This window comes from Neoarius graeffei, chromosome 12 (genome assembly GCF_027579695.1).
Source record: "Neoarius graeffei isolate fNeoGra1 chromosome 12, fNeoGra1.pri, whole genome shotgun sequence".
Classification (NCBI taxonomy): Eukaryota; Metazoa; Chordata; class Actinopteri; order Siluriformes; family Ariidae; genus Neoarius; species Neoarius graeffei.
Window position 1 is genome coordinate 68,804,711 of NC_083580.1, and position 23,040 is coordinate 68,827,750.

General features: G+C 43.0%; 1 protein-coding gene across 2 annotated transcripts in view; it reads left to right on the forward strand.

Annotated features, from left to right (window-relative positions):
- Window positions 1-23,040, forward strand: part of LOC132895560 (pecanex-like protein 3) — an 85,284-nt gene that overhangs the window by 56,856 nt on the left and 5,388 nt on the right. For both annotated transcript variants that reach the window (XM_060936299.1, XM_060936300.1), the window contains 6 exons: window positions 6,760-6,863; window positions 6,947-7,094; window positions 7,249-7,479; window positions 20,069-20,343; window positions 20,438-20,604; window positions 20,746-21,146. In XM_060936299.1, coding sequence (XP_060792282.1) covers window positions 6,760-6,863; window positions 6,947-7,094; window positions 7,249-7,479; window positions 20,069-20,343; window positions 20,438-20,604; window positions 20,746-21,146 — 1,326 coding nt within the window. The remainder of the gene's footprint in view (window positions 1-6,759; window positions 6,864-6,946; window positions 7,095-7,248; window positions 7,480-20,068; window positions 20,344-20,437; window positions 20,605-20,745; window positions 21,147-23,040) is intronic.

The window sequence follows — 23,040 nt, forward strand, 5'->3', positions numbered from 1 at the left end:
ATGTGAGAATGAAGCCCTGGCAACATTCTAGAGAGCCGTATAATAAAGTAGAATAAACAGTTGTTGTGAATTTCAGAATGTTCAGCGGAATCCTCCAGATCCAAGTTGCGTGCTTTTGGCGAATTTGGTTTCTCGCTCGAGACTAATAAATGCACTGGTAAAGCCACGCTATTTAGAGGCATTATGTGCCCTGTCATTTGGGTAAGACTGTGGGATAATGCTTCGCGTCGGAGTAGGCTACACTCCAATCTGTCGGGATGTACTGCGCTATAAAACGTCAGCTGAGCTTAGGGCTGTGCCGATAGACGATGCCATCGTCCATCGACGATGGTGGTCATCCATCACGATGGAGAGCCACCATCGTGATACCACGCCCCCTCCTGTCATAAACATGCATATACGGTATCATCTGGGCCTATTTAACCTAAAAAGTTAGTTTTTTGTTAGTTTAGTTAGTTAGTTTTGTTTAACATATAAATATATTATATAACATATATATAAATACATAATTATATAAATCATTATAAAGTAATATCCTATTACCGCTTGTTCACGTAGGCTATGGTGCAGCGACGTGCTAGTGAACATAACGTGGTTACACAAATACAGTATGCTACTAATAATAAATTTCGACTTCATTTTTTAGCCTACACTATACTTTTAATGTAAAATTTGTCATGTTGTTCAAACAAATAGCCACTATTAACGACTTCAGTCGGGAAATATTGAACCTTATCAAACGGCAGTGAAGCGCAGACTTCGGCAGAAGTCAAATGACTTTAATCTGGTAAATAGGCCTACTTTCAGACTCAAAATGGTCCACTCTAAGCCATAATGTCAAACCAAATGGAAGAATGAAGGTGATTCTGATACATGTAAAGACAGTAAAAAAAAAAACAATATTAAATCATGATTTTAAAAGCTGGTGCAATAATTCAAACACTAATAAATTGGAAAAATTAGCGCGTTCATGTGCGCACTAAAGGCCGAAACGCATCTTCAATTGATATGGTGTAAATAAACAATGAGTAATAGCTTAAGTGTAGTTTCTTCTTATAATTTGAATACTAGTCTTTCATTGTTAGAGCTGATTAATATCTTACCGTGATCAGTGAGTGCTCGGGGAGGTTCATTTCCACCTGCGCTTTGCGCAGCTCATTTCTCCAAAGCCAGCTGTGCGCAAACGCAGTGTTGACTGCTCGGCAAACTCCAAACGCTCGGTCTGTACTGGCCCTCTGTTGTGCAAGCGAGTTGGTTATGGCCAGGTTCAAACTGTGCCCAAAACAACTTAACCACGGCCATTTCAATTGCCTGATGGCTGTGACAATATTTGCCCCGTTGTTATGCAGGCGATCTTTTTCTCCTCTATTTTCCATTCGGCAAGTGTCTCGCGCAATGCGTCTTCTAAATTGTCCGCTGAATGTGTCTCTGGCATGAAACTCGTCTGCAGGCATTTGGACTCCACATAATGTACGGTAGCTGACATATAGGGCATCATGTTGCAGCTGGACCACATATCCGTTGTCAAGGCCAAATATTCCACATCACCTAGCGCTTTTTTTCCTTTACGTGCCAAAGCCTCGGATGAGTATCTAATACTTTTAATAATAATAATAATAATAATATATTTAATAACGTGGTATTAAAATCCCCCCCCCCCCCCCCCCATATCATCGTCCATCACGATGTTTGCACTGTAAACATCGTCGATGCCAATTAAGGGGACATCGCACAGCCCTAGCTGAGCTTACATTTTACATAGCCCAAATGGCCCAATATTCACATTGCCTACATGACACCAGAGAGAGGAAGAGAATAGAATTGAATGTCTCTGACACGTAATCCCAGCACTAATAACACACATCGCACAGCGTCCACGACTTGGTGCAGTACGTAGCAAACAGTTAAACGCCTGGTTTAACTTGCATTGCTAGTCATCTCGTCTCGGTGGTTTAAATGCCTTTCATGACAAGCACTGACTTTCTCATTGCAAAGAGCGAACTTCTGTTTTACATACTTAGTTTGCAGCCTGGGTAACTGTTTATTTGATTCACGTTTTATCCTTTGCTGTCCGGTTCTTATCATAAGTCTGTGTCGTTCTGACCAGAGCCTTTATAACAATCTTGTAAACGTTCTCTGCTCTGACCAAATCACCACCTTCTGGCTATGCCTTCCCAATGTGTGTTAACTGGTAGCCTAGCCCACATAATCTAACACTAGACTGAACACAAAAGCAATCCAATAAAAAAAATCTACTTCACTATTTTGCATTCAGCAAAGCAAAACAAATCCTTGACAGCGTTAATATATTAACACATTCCACTTCTAGCCTGTACAGATTCTTGCTAGCTGTAGCCTAGCTTTGTTACTTACTTTTCCTCATGCAGCCTCAGGTGATGAGCGAAGTTTGATGTGGTTGACTGGCTGTCCGAAATTGTGGCTCCACATGTTCTGCACGTAGCAATGTGTTTGCCATCTGTATTGGAGTATTCTTTAAATCCAAAGGAAATTACGCGGGGAATCATGTTTTTATCCGTCCGTTCATCATTCAGCGTCCTCATTGCCCATTACCGTTTGGTTTTTCATTTGAACCAGTTGAAGTGCTTGAGTGACACCTAGTGCTAGTGGATTGAGCTGCCGTAGCCTAGGACAAGGAGCTACACCGCATTCAAATAATAACGAGTGTACTTGGATTCAAAATCGAGGGGGGGAAAAAAAGAATATTTATACCTGATACGCCAAGTCATTGCAAGCTAAAACTGTCAAGTCCGAGTCAAGTCTCGAGTCAACAGCGTGCAAGTCCGAGTCGAGTTGCAAGTCATTCCTCATCTAGGGATTTCAAGTCTCAAGTCATCAAAATGGTGACTCGAGTCTGACTCGAGTCCAAGTCACATGACTCGAGTCCACATGTCTGCTAACCACTACACCACCGTGCCGCCCACATTTTCTGGTATTTCATAGATAACTTTCCCCACTCCTACCTCACTCCCTGTCAATCCACACGCATGCAGGCGCACATTCCAAGCCCAGCACACCCCACCACATGCTCAGCTGTATAATGAACACCATCAACAACAATTCAAAGATTTGGAAATTACCACATACTCAACGTAAATATACAGTTGAATAATGATCCCGCCAACAGAAATGTCAACAAATCCACGTGCACAACACGATTAAAACCAATCATAAACGACCGTTTACTTTTCAGCTCAAATACATGAAGCGGTATTGGCCGGTTTCGCAAGTGGAATATTGCGCATGCACCAGGGGCGATTTCTCAGAGACAACAAGGGAAGCCGAGCTTCCCCTAAAATTCTCTCCCCAAACTGCGGCGTCTACGACGTTGAATTCTCATTAAAACAATAACTTGCATAACATAATATATGCCCAAGATTGTATTTATGTTCATAACTATCCTGTAACTTATTTGAGTGATGTCTGACGAACTTGCAGTTCGCTACGAGAATCACCTTTGCTGCCAGGCTGTAACCTTTCTTATTTCAATGGGCTCTATGGACTGGCAGCAGTGTTGCCAGATTGGGCGGTTTTAAGTGCATTTTGGCGGGTTTTGAATATATTTTGGGCTGGAAAACGTCAGCAGTATCTGGCAACACTGACTGGCAGCCGGGTATCCGTTGCAGTCTACGAGACGGCTCTGAACAGCCAATTTCGGCTAGTTGTTATTGGTTAAAATCAACAAAATCGTCACTTCCAGGGAAGCCGGGCTTCTCTGGGACTAAACGAGACAGTGGGAGGGACAAGAAGCCGGGCTGATAAAGGATTATTGGAGGTAGTGTTTGAAAGACATGAGGAGGGCGGTACTTCGGCGAGGAACACGGAAGTATGATCAGTCAGTCCCTAGCGGATGTCGAGAAAGTGTAGTCGTGTGCTAAAGTGCTGTCCGAATTTCTTTTCATATAAACGGTTCTTTTCATTCATGTCTCTGTACATTACTCTGTAAATAAATGTAAATATTACTCGTTGTGCTCTGTTAACTTTCATCCATTCTATCAGTTTGATCATTCGTGAATTCACTCGTTTATTTAATTTGTAGTTCAATCTGGTTGTAGGCTAGCTTGAGGCTTATTGGGATCTGCAGTGCTAGCTGCTAACAGAAATTGGTGAAGTCTCTGGAAAGCACAACCAGCTGGTATGACAGGGTCACAGACCATTTTCTAGAAAAGGAGCGGAGGGCAGAATTTGTGTATAAATAGTGTTCATGTTCATGAATCTGAAGTGTGTATATTGTTCAGTAATGTTAAGAGAATGGTGGGCTCTGTGTTATAGGTTATACCTGGGTATAATATTCAAGGTTCTGTGTGTTGCATAGCCTACCTGGTTATGAATTTCCAGACTGTGTTGCAGAAGATGTTCAAGGATGTGTTGCACAGCTGGGTGTTGTGTTAAAGACTCTGTGTTGCATATCAGGGTATGATGTTCAAGGCTCTTCGTTGAATAGCCAGTGATTTTTGGATGTTTGATATTTTTGATTAAGGATATGAGGCACTAGCCTGGCAAGCCAGACTATAACATGAAATGTACAAGCAAAAATACTTTCTGCCACTAGGTAGGGTTGTCTAGTTCACTGTGCTAATGGGGCACACCTTTCTATGCTTTGATATCCGGCCTACAGGTTTTACGATGAATGCGTAAAATGGGCTTCCCCTGTTTTAAAAACCAGCAGCCGCCACTGGCATGTACACATCGCTCTTTCCGAATAGAAACATCCAGCGATTCATCAAAACAATGTCGAGTGAGATGCTTCGGAAATCATGTGAATAAAATGATAAATTTGATATGTAACCCGAATATCGGTGTATTTTGGCACTTGTCCAATCGGACAAGTAACTGAGACGATGAACTTGTCCGACATAAAGTATCACTTGTCCCGGACAAGCAGACAACCGTTAATGTCGAGCCCTGCTATTATAGAAATGGGTTGCTTCGCATCGCCAGTCAAACTCTTAGAGTTGTCAAGGAATGTCAAGTTAGCTCGCCCACCACGTGCTTGTTACTATGGGGAAAATTGACACGTGACCAATTCCTGCAAATGGCCTATTTTCTGTAACAGCAGCTCTGACTAGTTCTCAGGTGAAAGGTTTATATTAAAACATCCTTCTATTTTCATCTACAAGCCGTAGTATTAACCAAGTTAGCTTAGCTTTTTTTTTTTTTCCTCCCTTCTCTTCTTTAAACAAATGGTTGAAACCCACTGTACCTCTCTGAAGCCATGTTTCTGGTATTCATCCAGATGTGCTTGTTGAGTCAAGTTTTACAGGATAAGAACAAACTCTCTTGCGATAGCAACTTGTGAAATTTCTCCATATTAAAGGGCTGATGACACGAACATGACTCTATGCAATTTCTTAAATAAACTTTACAACATGGCAAACATGTTAGATTTCTGTTATAATTACGTGAAAAGAAGCTGTTACGCGAATATCCAACTTTTAATTGCACAGCGCAAGAAAACTGGGTCCGTGGCTCGTGGCCATGTTGTGACGTCAGCGGAAGAACACGCTGCGGTTCACTGGCTGTTCTACTCTGGTTCTACTCAATGGAAATGGCGCATGAAAACACCGGTGAACTCTCTAGTGCTAGCTCTTCCTCTTCTGGGAGTCTAGAATTGTGTTGATCTCTTCCGAATAGAATCTATGATAGCCTACCCTCTTTACCCTTTGCCCCTCGTTGCTAGGCGGCAGTTGCATGAAAGCCGCAAGCTTTCACAAGCAAATACATGACTGATATCACGCCGACTTTGATTACATTTATGATTATCATGTAGAATCTATAGCTCTACGTACCTTTATCTTATGTCGTTTCACAACACATGTTCTGACAGGAGGACTGTCTTTGGATCCGGCATAGCTACTAGTAGACCCCCTCCGGAATACTGGCAGTGTTGCCAGATTGGGAGGTTTCCCGCCCAGTTGGGCGATTTCAAGTGCATTTTGGTGGGTTTTGAACATATTTTGGGCTGGAAAACTTCAGCAGTATTGATACTGCTGAAGTTTTCCAGCCCAAAATATGTTCAAAACCCACCAAATTGCACTTGAAACCTCCCAATCTGGCAACACTGTGTAGGCACTGCTGATGGTAGTAACACACGTTTGTGCTGAACTAAACACCCAAGAAATTCTTTTAAGCTGGGAAGGGTGTCAAAACAATCCAAATCGAAGTGTTCAGAGCACAGGACGGATGTTGGTGAGGGCTCCCACTTGTCACGAGTGCGCCTGACTTGCTTCACCCACTTCGCATGCAGCTCGGGATCTCTGAGAAACTTGAATAAACTTACCCCATCCTTGTAGGTTTTGGAGCAAAAGCCAGCAACACAACGCGAAGGCATAATAACTATATATATATAATAATGTATAATAATGTCTAATAAAAATACTAATAATGATAAACTGAACACCTGTCGCATCAACAACAAACTGGTAAGTTAGGAGGAAAGTTCTTTCGCTGACGTCATATAGCTCCTCCTCCTCTTTCGTCTCCTGGGTGCTGCAGCCCCGTCAAATTTGCCCAAATAGCTGCGTTTTTTATCATAACTTGTAAAATAGGTGCCTTCGTGAATTAATATATGGATCATCGGGAATTACTTTTTATGTTCTAAAACATCGCCAAAGATGTCAAAAACGTGTCATCAGCACTTTAAATCCCACCACTAACATTACTGGTGGAAATTTGGTATGTGAGGGACATACGGTGTCTTAATTGTTTATTCCCCGTCCCTCTCTTGCTGTTGTGTTGCAGCCTGTGGACAGTGAGAGAGACTCCCCTCTGGTCACACTTTGCTTTGGGCTTTGCATTTTGGGCCGCAGGGCTCTTGGCACAGCGTCACACAGCATGTCTGCCAGGTAATGACTGAGATTTAATCGTTAATCTTCAGGTTGTATTTTTACTGACCTCCATTAAAAGAAATGAATTCCTGGTCTCGCAGCCTGGAGCCATTCCTCTATGGCCTCCATGCTCTGTTCAAAGGCGATTTCCGGATCACGTCACCAAGGGATGAGTGGGTGTTTGCAGACATGGACCTTCTGAACCGAGTGGTGGCACCTGGTGTGCGCATGTCCCTCAAACTGCACCAGGTAAAACCTTCAGCCTCCAATTTCATTCAGCTTTCTGGGATAACTCTGCTGTGTATTCATAGCTCAGACAAAAATAGGCCTGCATTTGACACCTGCTCTAGACAGAAAAGCTGATCATTCTGACCAAGTCTGTTACTCCTACCTGTGTGTTTAGGACCACTTTACCTCTCCGGATGAGTATGAGGATCCAGCTGTGCTGTATGATGCCATCACTGCTAATGAAGAGAAGATGCTGATCTCTCACGAAGGAGACCCGGTTTGGCGCAGTGCCATCCTGGCTAACATGCCGTCACTCCTGGCTCTACGTCATGTCATGGACGATGGCAGCGACGAGTACAAGATCATCATGCTGAACAAGCGCTTTCTTAGCTTCCGAGTCATAAAGGTACACTCGCTACTGCAGATGTCCCTAATGCTGCTCTTATCTGTGTATTATTTATCATCTCGGTAACTAGAACATTTGCGTTTAGCTGAAATATTTTTTTAACTGCTAAAGGTGGCCAAAACTGAAAGGTCTCCTAGAATAGGCTCTTTGCAGCTAGAGGTCACGTGCTTGGATACCGCTGAGCTACACGAAAGTGGAGAGCAAGCGTTGAGGTAAACAAAACCCTCGACAAGCTCAAGCACGAAAGTTTCAGCAGTTTATAGCACTTAATCTCTCTCCTTTTCTAGAAGAATTGCCAGCGTAGTTTTCCAAGTTTACTTCAGGCTCATTGTTACAGGAAAAAAAAAATTATTTTATCACAGACATTGATTTTCACTGGATGGCATTTGGATCTTTGCGACCAACCATCATGGCGATTTCGCATGGTATGTACACCAAAAAAAAAACCCTGTAAAAACACTGATTCTAACAGGTCAAAGCAGTCCCATAATAAGTTTTCAAGGTATGTAGTTCTTTTTGTAAAGTTTGACTACATCTTGAAGATATAAGCGAACAATTTACCGCGATTATAACACGAAGCTTGGCTTCCCTCTTCCTCTCAGCTCTTTCCTCCTTATCACTTGTGTGTGAGACAGACTTCTAATTCTAAAAATCTAATCAGAAATTTTCTCTAACCATGTAACTTTTTTTTTTTTTTTTTTTTTTTTTTTTTTTTACTGGCCACAAAATCCACAAATCAACAGACTTTTATGAAGTTAATAATAATACATTGGTTTTATATAGCGCTTTTCTTAACACTCAAAGACGCTTTACAAAAAAATTACACGCACACAGCACACACACAGAGGGAAAAAGGGTGGATGATAATGGAAGATGATGTGTCAGGTATTGTAAGTAGCATTGAAGAGATGAGTTTTGAGTTGGTTTTTGAAGGACAGCAGTGTATCAGAGTTTCGGATGGCTTGTGGGAGAGAGTTCCAGAGGGTTGGGGCAGCAATGGTGAAGGCTCTGTCTCCCATTGTACGATATTTGGTCATGGTAATGGGGGTAAGAAGGTTTGCGTCAGCAGAGCGTAATCGACGAGTAGGAGAGTAGCGTTGGAGGAGATCGGTCAAGTATGGGGGAGCGAGGTTGTTAAGTAGGGCTGTGCCGATAGACGATGCCATCGTCCATCGACGATGGTGGTCATCCATCACGATGGAGAGCCACCATCGTGATACCACGCCCCCTCCTGTCATAATCATGCATATACGGTATCATCTGGGCCTATTTAACCTAAAAAGTTAGTTTTTTGTTAGTTTAGTTAGTTAGTTTTGTTTAATATATAAATATATTATATAACATAAATACATAATTATGTAAATCATTATAAAGTAATATCCTATTACCGCTTGTTCACGTAGGCTATGGTGCAGGGACGTGCTAGTGAACATAACATGTGGTTACACAAATACAGTATGCTACTAATAATCAATTTTGACTTCATTTTTTAGCCTACACTATACTTTTAATGTAAAATTTGTCATGTTGTTCAAACAAATAGCCACTATTAACGACTTCAGTCGGGAAATATTGCACCTTATCAAACGGCAGTGAAGCGCAGACTTCGGCAGAAGTCAAATAACTTTAATCTGGTAAATAGGCCTACTTTCAGACACAAAATGGTCCACTCTAAGCCATAATGTCAAACCAAATGGAAGAATGAAGGTGATTCTGACAAATGTAAAGACAGTAAAAAAAAAAAAAAAACAATATTCTCATCTCATTATCTCTAGCCACTTTATCCTGTTCTACAGGGTCGCAGGCAAGCTGGAGCCTATCCCAGCTGACTACGGGCGAAAGGCGGGGTACACCCTGGACAAGTCGCCAGGTCATCACAGGGCTGACACATAGACACAGACAACCATTCACACTCACATTCACACCTACGGTCAATTTAGAGTCACCAGTTAACCTAACCTGCATGTCTTTGGACTGTGGGGGAAACCGGAGCACCCGGAGGAAACCCACGCGGACACGGGGAGAACATGCAAACTCCACACAGAAAGGCCCTCGCCGGCCACGGGGCTCGAACCCGGACCTTCTTGCTGTGAGGCGACAGCGCTAACCACTACACCACCGTGCCGCCCAAAAACAATATTAAATCATGATTTTAAAAGCTGGTGCAATAATTCAAACACTAATAAATTGGAAAAATTAGCGCGTTCAAGTGCGCACTAAAGGCTGAAACGCATCTTCAATTGATATGGTGTAAATAAACAATGAGTAATAGCTTAAGTGTAGTTTCTTCTCATAGTTTGAATACTAGTCTTTCATTGTTAGAGCTGATTAATATCTTACCGTGATCAGTGAGTGCTCGGGGAGGTTCATTTCCACCTGCGCTTTGCGCAGCTCATTTCTCCGAAGCCAGCTGTGCGCAAACGCAGTGTCGACTGCTCGGCAAACTCCAAACGCTCGGTCTGTACTGGCCCTCTGTCGCGCAAGCGAGTTGGTTATGGCCAGGTTCAAATTGTGCCCAAAACAACTTAACCATGGCCATTTCAATTGCCTGATGACTGCGACAATATTCGCCCCGTTGTTATGCAGGCGATCTTTTTCTCCTCTATTTTCCATTCGGCAAGTGTCTCGCGCAATGCGTCTTCTAAATTGTCCGCTGAATGTGTCTCTGGCATGAAACTCGTCTGCAGGCATTTGGACTGCATTGCCCACTCTCGGTCCACATAATGTACAGTAGCTGACATATAGGGCATCATGTTGCAGCTGGACCACATATCCGTTATCAAGGCCAAATATTCCACATCACCTAGCGCTTTTTTTCTTTACGTGCCGAAGCCTCGGATGAGTATCTAATACTTTTTAATAATGATATATTTAATAATGTGGTATTAACCCCCCCCCCGCCCACGATATGATCGTCCATCACGATGTTTGCACTGTAAACATCGTCGATGCCAATTAAGGGGACATCGCACAGCCCTATTGTTAAGAGCTTTGTAGGTGATGAGGAGAATCTTGAAATGGGCAATTCCATGTAAATGTCAACCTCACCATGCAAAAATAAAGTAACATGTAATACATCAAAACCACTCCCAGAGATATCACCTAGGCCTGTATTTTACAGATGTGAATAAGTTGAACCAATTTGTAACCAACCTAATACGTCACTGTCAGTCTTTCTTTCTTATAATGTAAAACCCAAGCTAAAATCAACTTTGATCATGTACAGTTCTATATTATTGCCACAAGCCACAGAAATGTATGCTAAAATCCACAAAACAGCAAAACAATAGCCATCCTAAATATTATTTAAGAACTTTGATAGTTTTAGCTGATATTTAGAGAGTTTTTCAAAGGGTTATGGTGGTTAAATTGCTGATTTTCTAAACATATGCCATGTCTATTTCAGACGCGTCACATCCATAACGGAATTTCGTCACATCCATAACGCTGACTTTTCCTTCCGAAACTCTGCATGAAATACAAAATATTTTAAACAAAGATTTTTTAATATTCACCTTGGACCCCTCTATCAAACGGATCTCTCCATTTCGACATTAGGTTTACAATTTCACAGAGTTTGATAAAAATGTACAGTCACCCAAGAAAAGTGATACTTTTTCTGTCACATCCATAACGCATCTTTTATTGGCATTTTCTGGCATGCCCTAGATGTACTATGGGAATTGTTCTTGTTCTATCACTTCTCCAGTATGGTACAGCCTTAAAATATGCAACACCTGTTTAAATACTGGGAGACAATAAAACATGCACTGGGTCATTTGTTGCCATTTTGAGTTCAAGTGTCACGTCCATAACGCTGGAATTGCTCATATGTATACGTTGTTTAATGGGAAGCCAGTGAAGTTGACAGAGGATGGGGGTGATGTGTTCTCTGGAGGGGGATCGAGTGAGCAGTCGGGCAGCAGAGTTTTGAACATATTGCAGCTTTTGGAGAACAGAGGAGGGGAGGCCATACAGGATGCTGTTACAGTAGTCAAGTCTGGAGGTGATGAAGGCGTGGATTAGTGTTTCTGCAGCTGAGGAGGAGAGAATGGGTCGTAGACGTGCTATGTTACATAGATGGAAAAAAGATGTTTTAGTGACATGGTTAATGTGTGACTTGAAGGAAAGTGCAGGTCCATGTAGATTCCAAGATTTCTGACCAGGGGGGAGGGAGTGACAGAGTGACCATCAATGCAGAGTGAGAAATCTTGGGAGGTGGGGAGGATGGATTTTGGACCAAAGATGATAATTTCAATTTTATTGTTGTTGAGTTTGAGAAAGTTGTGGCTCATCCAGGTTTTAATATCTGTCAGGCAGTTGGTGAGGGTGGAAAGGATAGCTGGAGTGATGGTTTTAGTGGTGATGTAGAGCTGGATGTCATCGGCGTAGCAGTGAAATTAAAGTCCATGGCGGCGTATAATGTAACCAAGTGGAAGCATGTATAAGATGAAGAGAATGGGGCCAAGAACTGAACCTTGCGGGACTCCATGTGAAACAGGAGTGATGCGGGATTTGTGATGGTTAATAGCAATGAAGTGGAATCTTTCAGACAGATAGGATTTGAACTAAGAGAGGGCGCAGTCAGTGACACCAATGGATTTCAAACGGTTAAGAAGGATGGAGTGATTAACTGTGTCAAAACCAGCACTGAGGTCGAGAAGGAGGAGGATGGTGAAGGAGCCAGAGTTAGAGGAAAGCAGAAAGTCGTTTGTAACTTTGAGGAGAGCCGTTTCAGTGCTGTGGTGGGTTCGGAAACCAGATTGAAATGTTTCATACAGGTTATTGGAGAGGAGGTGATTTTTAAGTTGGGTTGCGATGGCTCTTTCCAGTAGTTTTGACAAGAATGTTAGGTTGGAGATGGGACGATGATTGTTAGGGTCATCGGGGTCAAGGGCAGGTTTTTTAAGAAGAGGGGTGATGGTAGCAAGCTTGAGAGGCGGGGGTACCGTGCCGGAGGTGAGGGATGAATTTATGATGTCCGTGATGAGCGGGGCAAGGGTGGTGAAACAATCTTTGACGAGTTTGGATGGCATGGGGTCCAGGGGAGAGGTGGATGAATTCATAGTAGAAAGTATTTTTGAAGAGGTCTGCTATGGTTACAGGTGAGAAGGAAGAAAGCCGATGGTCAGAGGGTGAAAAAAGTAAGGGTTCTGAGACAGGGGTGATGGCAGAGGAGGCAGCAAGTTGGTTGTGGATGGTTTCTATCTTGTTGAAGTCTCATTCGGCTAGATGACGCGTACGCAGTACTGACACGGATACTAGGAAACAATCCTGTTGCCGTAGCAACGTGACCCTTGCTGTCTAAAAAGTTTGCTTTTCTCAATGAACAAAAGCATGTCACATAAAATAATCAATGCCCTGTAATAAGTACGTAATATCATTGCGGTAAATTGTTCATTTATCATGGATGCAAACTGCGCGCCTTTTGGCGGATGCCACCTTTTTCACGGCTGTCTGGGGGACTTGTGTGAATCGCGCAGATCCGATGAGGTTTTTTTTTGGGGGGGGGGGGGGGGGCGTTGGAGTGTCTGATTATAATTTCATCAGAGTAAATTCTGTATTAAAATTACTAAATAAGCAAATGCCGTTACAGTCCATGAAACATAGGAAGTATGAGAAGAAAACAGTAAATCAGAAAGCTGCGCACGTAAAGCCAATTGGCTGCGCGCCATTATCTGCTGCTGGCTGCACTTCACAGCACGCGCAAGGATTTCCATCAGTCCAACGTAACTTACGTAATTGGCTTTACGTGCGCAGCTTTCTGATTTACTGTTTTTTTCTCATACTTATACTTCCTATGTTTCATGGACTGTAACAGCATTTGCTTATTTAGTAATTTTAATACAGAATTTACTCTGAAATTATAATCAGAAACTCCAACGCGCCCCCCCCCCCCCCAAAAAAAAAAGTCATTGGATCTGCGCGATTCACACAAGTCCCCCAGACAGCCGTGAAAAAGGCAGCATCCGCCAAAAGGCGTGCCGTTTGCATCCATGATTTATATCGTCAAGATGTAGTCAAACGTTACAAAAACAACTACGTACCTTGAAAACTTTAATTATGGAGCTGCTTTGACCTGATGGAATTAAAATCGATGCTTTTTACAAGGGTTTTTTTTTTTTGGTGTACGTACCTTGCAAAGTCGCCGTGTTTGGCCGCGAAGATCCAAACGCCGTCCGTTGAATGTCAATGCCTTTGCGATGAAAAATATATTTTCCGGGGGTGTCGTGGCTAAGGCGCCATACCATAAATCCGGGGACCCGGGTTCGATTCCGACTCGAGGTCATTTCCTGATCCCTCCCCGTCTCTCTCTCCCGCTCATTTCCTGTCCTGTCTCTACACTGTCCTATCCAATAAAAAGGTGAAAAAAGCCCAAAAAAATCTTTAAAAAAAAAAAAATATATATATATATATATATATATATATATATATTTTTTTTTTTTTTTTTTTTTTTTTTTTCCCTGTAAAAATGAGCCTGAAGTAAACTTGGGGAAAACTACGTTGACAATAGGCCATTTGCAGGAATTGGTCACATGTCAGTTTTCCCCATAGCAACAAGCCCATGGTGGGCGAGCTAACTTGACATTCCTTGACAACCAATAAGAGTTTGACTGGCGATGCAAAGCAATCCATTTCTACAATGGCTGTTTTTATCTTTTCTACTGTCTGTCTCTTTTTTTGGACCCAAATTTTCGTGTGTACTTGTAAGGAGTTGAAACCACAAACTTTTAAGTTAAAGTGAATCATCTCATCTCATTATCTCTAGCCGCTTTATCCTTCTACAGGGTCGCAGGCAAGCTGGAGCCTATCCCAGCTGACTACGGGCGAAAGGCGGGGTACACCCTGGACAAGTCGCCAGGTCATCACAGGGCTGACACATAGACACAGACAACCATTCACACTCACATTCACACCTACGGTCAATTTAGAGTCACCAGTTAACCTAACCTGCATGTCTTTGGACTGTGGGGGAAACCGGAGCACCCGGAGGAAACCCACGCGGACACAGGGAGAACATGCAAACTCCACACAGAAAGGCCCTCGCCGGCCCCGGGGCTCGAACCCAGGACCTTCTTGCTGTGAGGCGACAGCGCTAACCACTACGCCACCGTGCCGCCTAAAGTGAATCATTGGCCATAAAAGTTTTTTGGACTCATGGCTTGACAACCATAAGAGTTTGACTGGCAATGCGAAGCAATCAATTTCTATAGCATCATAATAATAAGTTCAATTTATATAGCACCTTTCACAAACCCGAGGATGCTTTACACAGGAGTTACCCAAAAAAAAAGCCACGCTAGGAAGAGTAGTGTGAGGTAAAGAGGAAAGTTTTCAAGTTAGCTTTGAAGGAAGAGAGAGTGGAACAGTCACGAAGCGATTGTGGTAACGAATTCCAAAGTTTAGGAGCAGCAACACTGAACGATCTGCCACCCATAGATGCCAGTTTAAAACGTGGAACAGTCAGAAGTCCACAGACAGAAGATCTGAGGGAGCGAGAGGGACAGTACAAATGAATTAGCTCACAGAGATGGGAAGGGGTGAGACCATGAAGAGCTTTATAGGTTAAAAGCACGATTTTGTATTTAATCCGAGAAATAACTGGCAACCAATGCAGTTGCTGTAAAACAGGAGTAATGTGAGCAGTGCGCTTGGTGAGGTGTGAGGACTCTAGCTGCTGAGTTTTGGATGTACTGCAGGCGATCGAGCAATGTGGCAGGGAGACCATAAAAGAGAGAATTGCAATAGTCAAGACGAGAAAAAGTAAACGCATTGACCAACATTTTGGCATCAGTTTCCAAGAGAAGAGGGCGGAGACGTGCAATATTGCAGAGGTGAAAGAAAGCATTCTTAGTAATTAGTTTAAAATGGGGTTCAAACGTAAGGGTGGAGTCAAAGAGAAGTCCAGGGTTTTTTTTTTTTTTAATAACTTGGGAAGGACTAATAGACACATCATCGATAGTGAAACTGGAGAAGTTCAGAACCTGTCTTTTGGTACCTACTAATAGAACCTCCGTTTTGCCAGCATTAAGTTTAAGGCAGTTCTTATGCAACCATTGCTTAAGGTCAGTGATGCAAGTCCTTAGCAGCTGAACAGAGGCTATGGAAGGGGTAATGGTGATGTAGATTTGAATGTCATCAGCATAACAATGAAAGTTAAGGCTATGGTTACGAATAATTTGGCCTATAGGAGAAATAATATAAAAAGAAGGGGACCAAGGACAGAACCCTGAGGCACACCTTGAGCAACAGTAACAGTGGATGATTTATGAACACCAATAGAGATGAACTGTTGCCTGTTTGCTAGATATGACTGAAACCAAGCTAAAGCTAAGCCAGTAATGCCAGAAGAAGATAGTCTGGAAATGAGTATCTCATGATGTACAGTGTCAAAGGCAGCTGTGAGGTCCAAGAGAACAAGGACATTGAGATGACCAGCATCAGTTGAGAACAGGAGGTCATTAACAGCTCTTAAGAGAGCAGATTCAGTGCTATGCAGATTGCGAAAGCCTGACTGAAAGAGTTCATAGAGATCATTACGAGCAAGGAAAGTATGAAGCTGAGAGGCTACAACTCGCTCCATTACTTTAGTTAGGAAAGGGAAATTTGAAATGGGTCTGTAATTGGACAGTGAAAAAGAATCTAGACCAGGTTTCTTTAGTGTTGGTGTAACAGAAGCTATTTTGAGGGAGATGGGAACAGTGCCTAAAGCAAAACACTGATTAATCATATGAGCAATATAAGGGGAGATAGCAGATACACAGGATTTAAGAAGTGCAGTAACGGCTGTTTTTACAACCCCGATTCCAAAAAAGTTGGGACAAAGTACAAATTGTAAATAAAAATGGAATGCAATAATTTACAAATCTCAAAAACTGATATTGTATTCACAATAGAACATAGACAACATATCAAATGTCGAAAGTGAGACATTTTGAAATTTCATGCCAAATATTGGCTCATTTGAAATTTCATGACAGCAACACATCTCAAAAAAGTTGGGACAGGGGCAATAAGAGGCTGGAAAAGTTAAAGGTACAAAAAAGGAACAGCTGGAGGACCAAATTGCAACTCATTAGGTCAATTGGCAATAGGTCATTAACATGACTGGGTATAAAAAGAGCATCTTGAAGTGGCAGCGGCTCTCAGAAGTAAAGATGGGAAGAGGATCACCAATCCCCCTAATTCTGCGCCGACAAATAGTGGAGCAATATCAGAAAGGAGTTCGACAGTGTAAAATTGCATAGAGTTTGAACATATCATCATCTACAGTGCATAATATCATCAAAAGATTCAGAGAATCTGGAAGAATCTCTGTGCGTAAGGGCCAAGGCCGGAAAACCATACTGGGTGCCCGTGACCTTCGGGCCCTTAGATGGCACTGCATCACATACAGGCATGCTTCTGTATTGGAAATCACAAAATGGGCTCAGGAATATTTCCAGAGAACATTATCTGTGAACACAATTCACCGTGCCATCCACCGTTGCCAGCTAAAACTCTATAGTTCAAAGAAGCCGTATCTAAACATGATCCAGAAGCGCAGACGTCTTCTCTGGGCCAAGGCTCATTTAAAATGGACTGTGGCAAAGTGGAAAACTGTTCTGTGGTCAGACGAATCAAAATGTGAAGTTCTTTATGGAAATCAGGGACGCCGTGTCATTCAGACTAAAGAGAAGGACGACCCAAGTTGTTATCAGCACTCAGTTCAGAAGCCTGCATCTCTGATGGTATGGGGTTGCATTAGGGCATGGGCAGCTTACACATCTGGAAAGACACCATCAATGCTGAAAGGTATATCCAGGTTCTAGAGCAACATATGCTCCCATCCAGACGACGTCTCTTTCAGGGAAGACCTTGCATTTTCCAACATGACAATGCCAAACCACATACTGCATCAATTACAGCATCATGGCTGCGTAGAAGAAGGGTCCGGGTACTGAACTGGCCAGCCTGCAGTCCAGATCTTTCACCCACAGAAAACATTTGGCGCATCATAAAACGGAAGATACGACAAAAAAGACCTAAGACAGTTGAGCAACTAGAATCCTACATTAGACAAGAATGGGTTAACATTCCTATCCCTAAACTTGAGCAACTTGTCTCCTCAGTCCCCAGACGTTTACAGACTGTTGTAAAGAGAAAAGGGGATGTCTCACAGTGGTAAACATGGCCTTGTCCCAACTTTTTTGAGATGTGTTGTTGTCATGAAATTTAAAATCACCTAATTTTTCTCTTTAAATGATACATTTTCTCAGTTTAAACATTTGATATGTCATCTATGTTCTATTCTGAATAAAATATGGAATTTTGAAACTTCCACATCATTGCATTCTGTTTTTATTTACAATTTGTATTTTGTCCCAACTTTTTTGGAATCAGGGTTGTAGATATGTCCACCATTTCGCACGTGAATTTCTTTTGGCAGCAACCAACTTGAGTCCAAAAAACTCTTTTACGGCCAATGATTCGCTTTAACTTAACGACAGTAGAAAAGGTCAAAACAGCAATGTTCGAAATAGATTGCTTCGCATTGCCAGTTGCCAGACAACTCTTATGGTTGTCAAGGAATGTCAAGTTAGCTTGCTCACCATGGGCTTGTTACTATGGGGAAAATTGACATGTGACCAATTCCTGCAAATGGCCTATTCTTCTAGAAAAGGAAAGAGATTAAGTGCTATAAACTGCTGAAACATCTTTTGTGCTTGACCTTGTTGAGGGTTTTGTTAACCCTGAACGCTTTCTCTCCACTTTCGTGTTGCTGAGTGGTATCCAAGCACGTGATCTCTGGCTGCAAAAGAGCCTGTTGGATCGCTGTTTTTGGATTTCTCAAAAAAAAAAAAAGATTCCTCAAACAATTGGGCTCCACCCACTACTCCAAAAAAAAAATGCTGTAAATAATCAAATTACTCATTTATTATTAACCTTGAAGATTTGTAAAACAGTATGGCTACCACATGCTAACTGATTCCAGCACCAGAGCTTATGCCGCTTTTCCACTACCAACGCGGCTGAGTCGGGCTGAGCCGTGCCGTGCTGAGTTGGGCTGAGTGGGGCTGTTGGAGCTGCATTTCGACTACAACCGCGCTGAACCGTGCTGGCTGGAAGTGGGTGGACACATTGGGTGGAGTTAGCGAAAGTGGGTGGACGTCACATGATGTCGTTAGGCGGCGCAAACAGTGACATCAGTGATCTTTTAAGCGGTAGTCTCACGACCCGGATAGTAAACAATAAACATGGAGTCGTTAGTGTTGCTGGTCTTGGTGCTGTGGCTTGTTGTCACCGACAACGCCAACAGATACTGGCAAGAGCGTATAGATGAGGCGAGGCGCATAAGGCTTCAGAAATTCTCGTAATTCGTAATTATTATTCTTCCGGGTTTACGGTGTTTACAGATCCCAGCGTGCTCGCGGGGCGTGTGTGGGCATGTGAGGACACTCCTCCTCACCAATCAGTGCACAGGGGAGTGTCTCCTCACGCCCCTAGCCCCACTCGGCTCGGTTTGGCTCGCTTCAGCCCCACTCCAAAACCGTGCGAGTTTTGGGTGCTAAGTAAAGGCCAATTTATGCTGACAACCCAGTCCTCACAGATAGCGTCGCAGACAGCGTCTGCGTAGCCCCCCCACCTTCGCAGACGCTCTGCGCGCACCTCCCAAAATTTGTGACCACCGCAGACAGCATCGCAGACAAGAGGGCTCTGATTGGTCCACTCTACATCCGCTGTACACGCACTTCCACTTCCCTACTTTTCCGGTTTGTTTTGTTTTCACGACCGGCATTTTTAAAAACACGAGCGAAGATGGAGCAGCACGAAGAGCGGTTGATTGAGGAAGTACGTACAGCTATACGACTCCAGTTCTAGTCATTATAATAAAAAAAAAAGTTCTAGTCATTATAAGTAACCGGAGAATAAACACTCCACTAACCACACCCACCAACTACTCCTAGCGACTTCGCGCCCCCTTGCGTTGTGCCGGTGAATAACATCGCGCACGCCTATTACTCCCCGCTCAACGATAAATTACAACTGTCTGCGAAAAGCTATCTGCGGAAGCCTTGTCGCAAGAGCATGCAGAGGCCTTAAGGCTGAAGTGAGCTGAGTCGTGCTGCTCTGAGGTAGTCGAAACGCGAGCCGTGTTGGGCTGAAGTGAGCTGAAAAAGGGTCGTGGAAAAGGGCCATTAGTTTACTCAACTGTCACGGTATCAGCTTTTAGTTATTATGAACACACATTCTGAAATTCACAAATAACACTTCATGGCTTAAACATCCTCAGCAGCTTTTAAATTAACCTAAAAATGTATTTATTCAACACTACATTCAATTAGGCTGATTGTTTGTTCTTTTATCTACATTTTTCTCCTTCATTAGACACCAGTTATCTTCACTGTGCTGTGAAGATCAAATAAATCACTGCGTAACAGACAGCAAACATTTATAGTGTGTTAATGACCAAAGCTTCTCCAAGTGTGATTTGGCTTAAACACATTTAGTGCAGATTTTTTAAATAAAATACATTCACCGTTGTTCAAAGTCTGGACTGTCTGCAGTCGAACTGTGTGTAATATTGCACATCTTTCTGCTCCTACAGGTCAACAGGGAGTGTGTGCGTGGACTCTGGGCTGGGCAGCAGCAGGAGCTGGTCTTCCTGCGGAACCGAAACCCTGAGCGTGGCAGCATCCAGAATGCCAAGCAGGCACTGCGCAACATGATCAACTCGTCCTGCGATCAGCCTATCGGATACCCCATCTACGTCTCTCCCCTCACCACGTCATACGCTGGAGGTCACAGCCAGCTCCGGTCTGTCTGGGGAGGGCCCATAAGCCCCCACAACATCTACACCTGGTTCATCAGCAGCTGGGACAGGTCACTCGCTACTAATATAGCGTGGTATACTTGCAATCTTGTGCTGACTTTCACAGCGGTTCTGTTTTTATTAACATTGTGTATTCTCCTGCAGGCTACAGAAGGGCTGTGGTGCAGGCTGCAACAGTGGCGGGAATATTGAAGACTCTGACTGCGGCGGCGGATCTTCTTCTATCGGTAACAATCCTGCGGTGTTTCCTCCCCAGAGCACAGCACCCACCGTGTCTCAGTCGCACCTTACCACTGTGCAGCCATCCATGGGTAAGACTGCACACTCTGTTCTACTACAATAATCGCTGCCCTTCAGACATGCTCAGAGCTTGTCTTTGTTTTCCTTGAGCTTAAAATGAATAAATTCATTTTAAGGCCATCAGTACTGGAGCCCCTGACCTCTGTTTACAGGAACTGACAATCCTGTTGGACCGAGCTGGCCTGTCCATTCTCAGCCTCTTCCCTTGACCCTGCTTAGTCAGTCTGAGGGCCGGATGGATGCAGGCTTGGTAAACTCTCTACAACGTACTTCGTCCATCCAGGGCTTGCTGGGTCAGCACCTGTCCAGCTCGCAGCTGTCCTTCAGTGCATCTGTGGCCGTGCCACCCGCTGAGCGCTTCTGTCCAGGCAGCCTGCAGGACAGTGCCATCCACAGAGCCTCTCAGAGGGGCGTCAGCATGGGGCTTGGTCACGGAAGCGGCCTGCACTATGACGCTATCTATAGCAAGTGGAGTTTGTCCGGCAGGAAAGGCTTTAACGGGCCAACGGCAGTGGAAGGGGACGGAGGCTTGTCTCACTGCATCCGCACTCAGGTGAGGACACGGGGCTGCTTATTTACCTAAGGGTTGTTTTACGATCAGGGTACGCAAGCTAAAAATCACATTTAACACTTATCTTCAGTATCAAAAGGCTTGACTAAATAAACTTGGTTGTTTATTGTAGCCCTGTGATAGCTCTATTTACCATGCAAAAAAAAGTGGTGATAACGTTATTTTTGGTGAAATGTATGGCAATATATGTCATATTTAGCAAAATTACTCGTGTCATTTAGAAAAAGTGCTTTTTTGACCACAGGTAGCTCCAAAAGGGATGCACTTAAATCATTCTTTATACCATAAAACACATATTTGGTTCCATATCATTGGAAACATAGTTAAGTTTTAATGTTGAATACCAGTAAGTTTTCCAACTATTTTGATCAAATTAGTATGGAATTTGCCCCTTTTCCACCAAAGCAGTTCCAGGGCTGGTTCGGGGCCAGTGCTTAGTTTGGAACCGGGTTTTCTGGTTCCACTGACAAAGAACTGGCTCTGGGGCCAGAAAAACCGGTTCCAGGCTAGCTGGGCCAGAGGAAAGAACCGCTTACGTCAGCGGGGGGGCGGAGTTGTTAAGACCAACAACAATAACAAGACCGCGAAAGATCGCCATTTTTAAGCGACGAGAAGCAGCAGCTGTACAAACGCGAAGTCAGCCATTATTATTATTGTTGCTGCTTCTTCCGTGTTGTTTTTGCTTCGATATTCGCGCCAAGGTTTATGCAAACGTAGCGACGTAACTGACGTATACAGCGACGTAATGACGTGTCTTCCCTTAGCACCGCGAGCTATGGAAAAGCAAACTGGTTCTCAGCTGGCTCGCAAGTTGAACGAGTTGTGAACCAGCACCAGCACTGGCCCCGAACCAGCCCTGGAACTGATTTGGTGGAAAAGGGGCATCTGTGTCAAAAAAAAGTCCTCTCCGAGACAGCTAATTTTTCAATATAAAATAAGAGATATTTAAAATTATTATTTTCATCCTAAAATGTGGTCAAGATATTGGGACATAAATATTAGAGACAACTAACACAAAGCTTACAGCCTTATATTTAAAAGCACTATGGAAGTAGTGGATTCTGAATTGTCAAAAAAAAAAAAAAGTCCTCTCCGAGAATCACTTCATTTGTTTCTCCTAGTCCTGCTTAAAGCTACACTTAATCTTGTTATAATACAAACTATTACACATGCCTATGTTCATATGTGTATTCATTTCCAAAAGTGCAGATTTGATAGGGTTTTTTTTTTTTAGAATTTTATTTCTATCAGCTATTTTTTGACAAGGAGTCTTTGATAACATATTTTTGCTACGTTTCTTTATCTTGTAGCAGATTACACAAAATTACCATACACATGTCAAAAAATTACCTGAAATCTGTTCTTTAACTTGTCCTTCACTTAAAAACTGGTACAAGAACCAGTTTGAATCAATTTGAATTTTGGACCCCTGTGACACAAACTTTGTACCCTGATTGTAAAACAACCCCTAATCTATTTTGCATTTCCATTCACTGTTCTTTGTCGTCAAATGCGACCCAACGTTTGGTTTAAACCATTTAACTGTAGTTGGATCGGGCCATTATTAAAAAATGTTCTGTTTCCGGTCCACCGGCCGGGTGAGTGCCATTTGTCCGGTTGAAATTTTTTTTTTTTTAACGCCATTTTTTTGACATTTTTTTTGCAGGCTCGTAAATCTAAAATCGAACTTGACATTTCCGCATTCCCAGGGCTTTCCACTAAGGCTCATACTAGCCAGCCATGACAAATAAGTAGCCAGCCGGGGGGGGGTAAACACAAACTCCTGTGCACGCAGTTCCCAGGATTAAATGTATTTTCCACAGACCATTTATTTATTCACTTTACTCAAATACAAAGTAAAATGGCAGTAAATCTT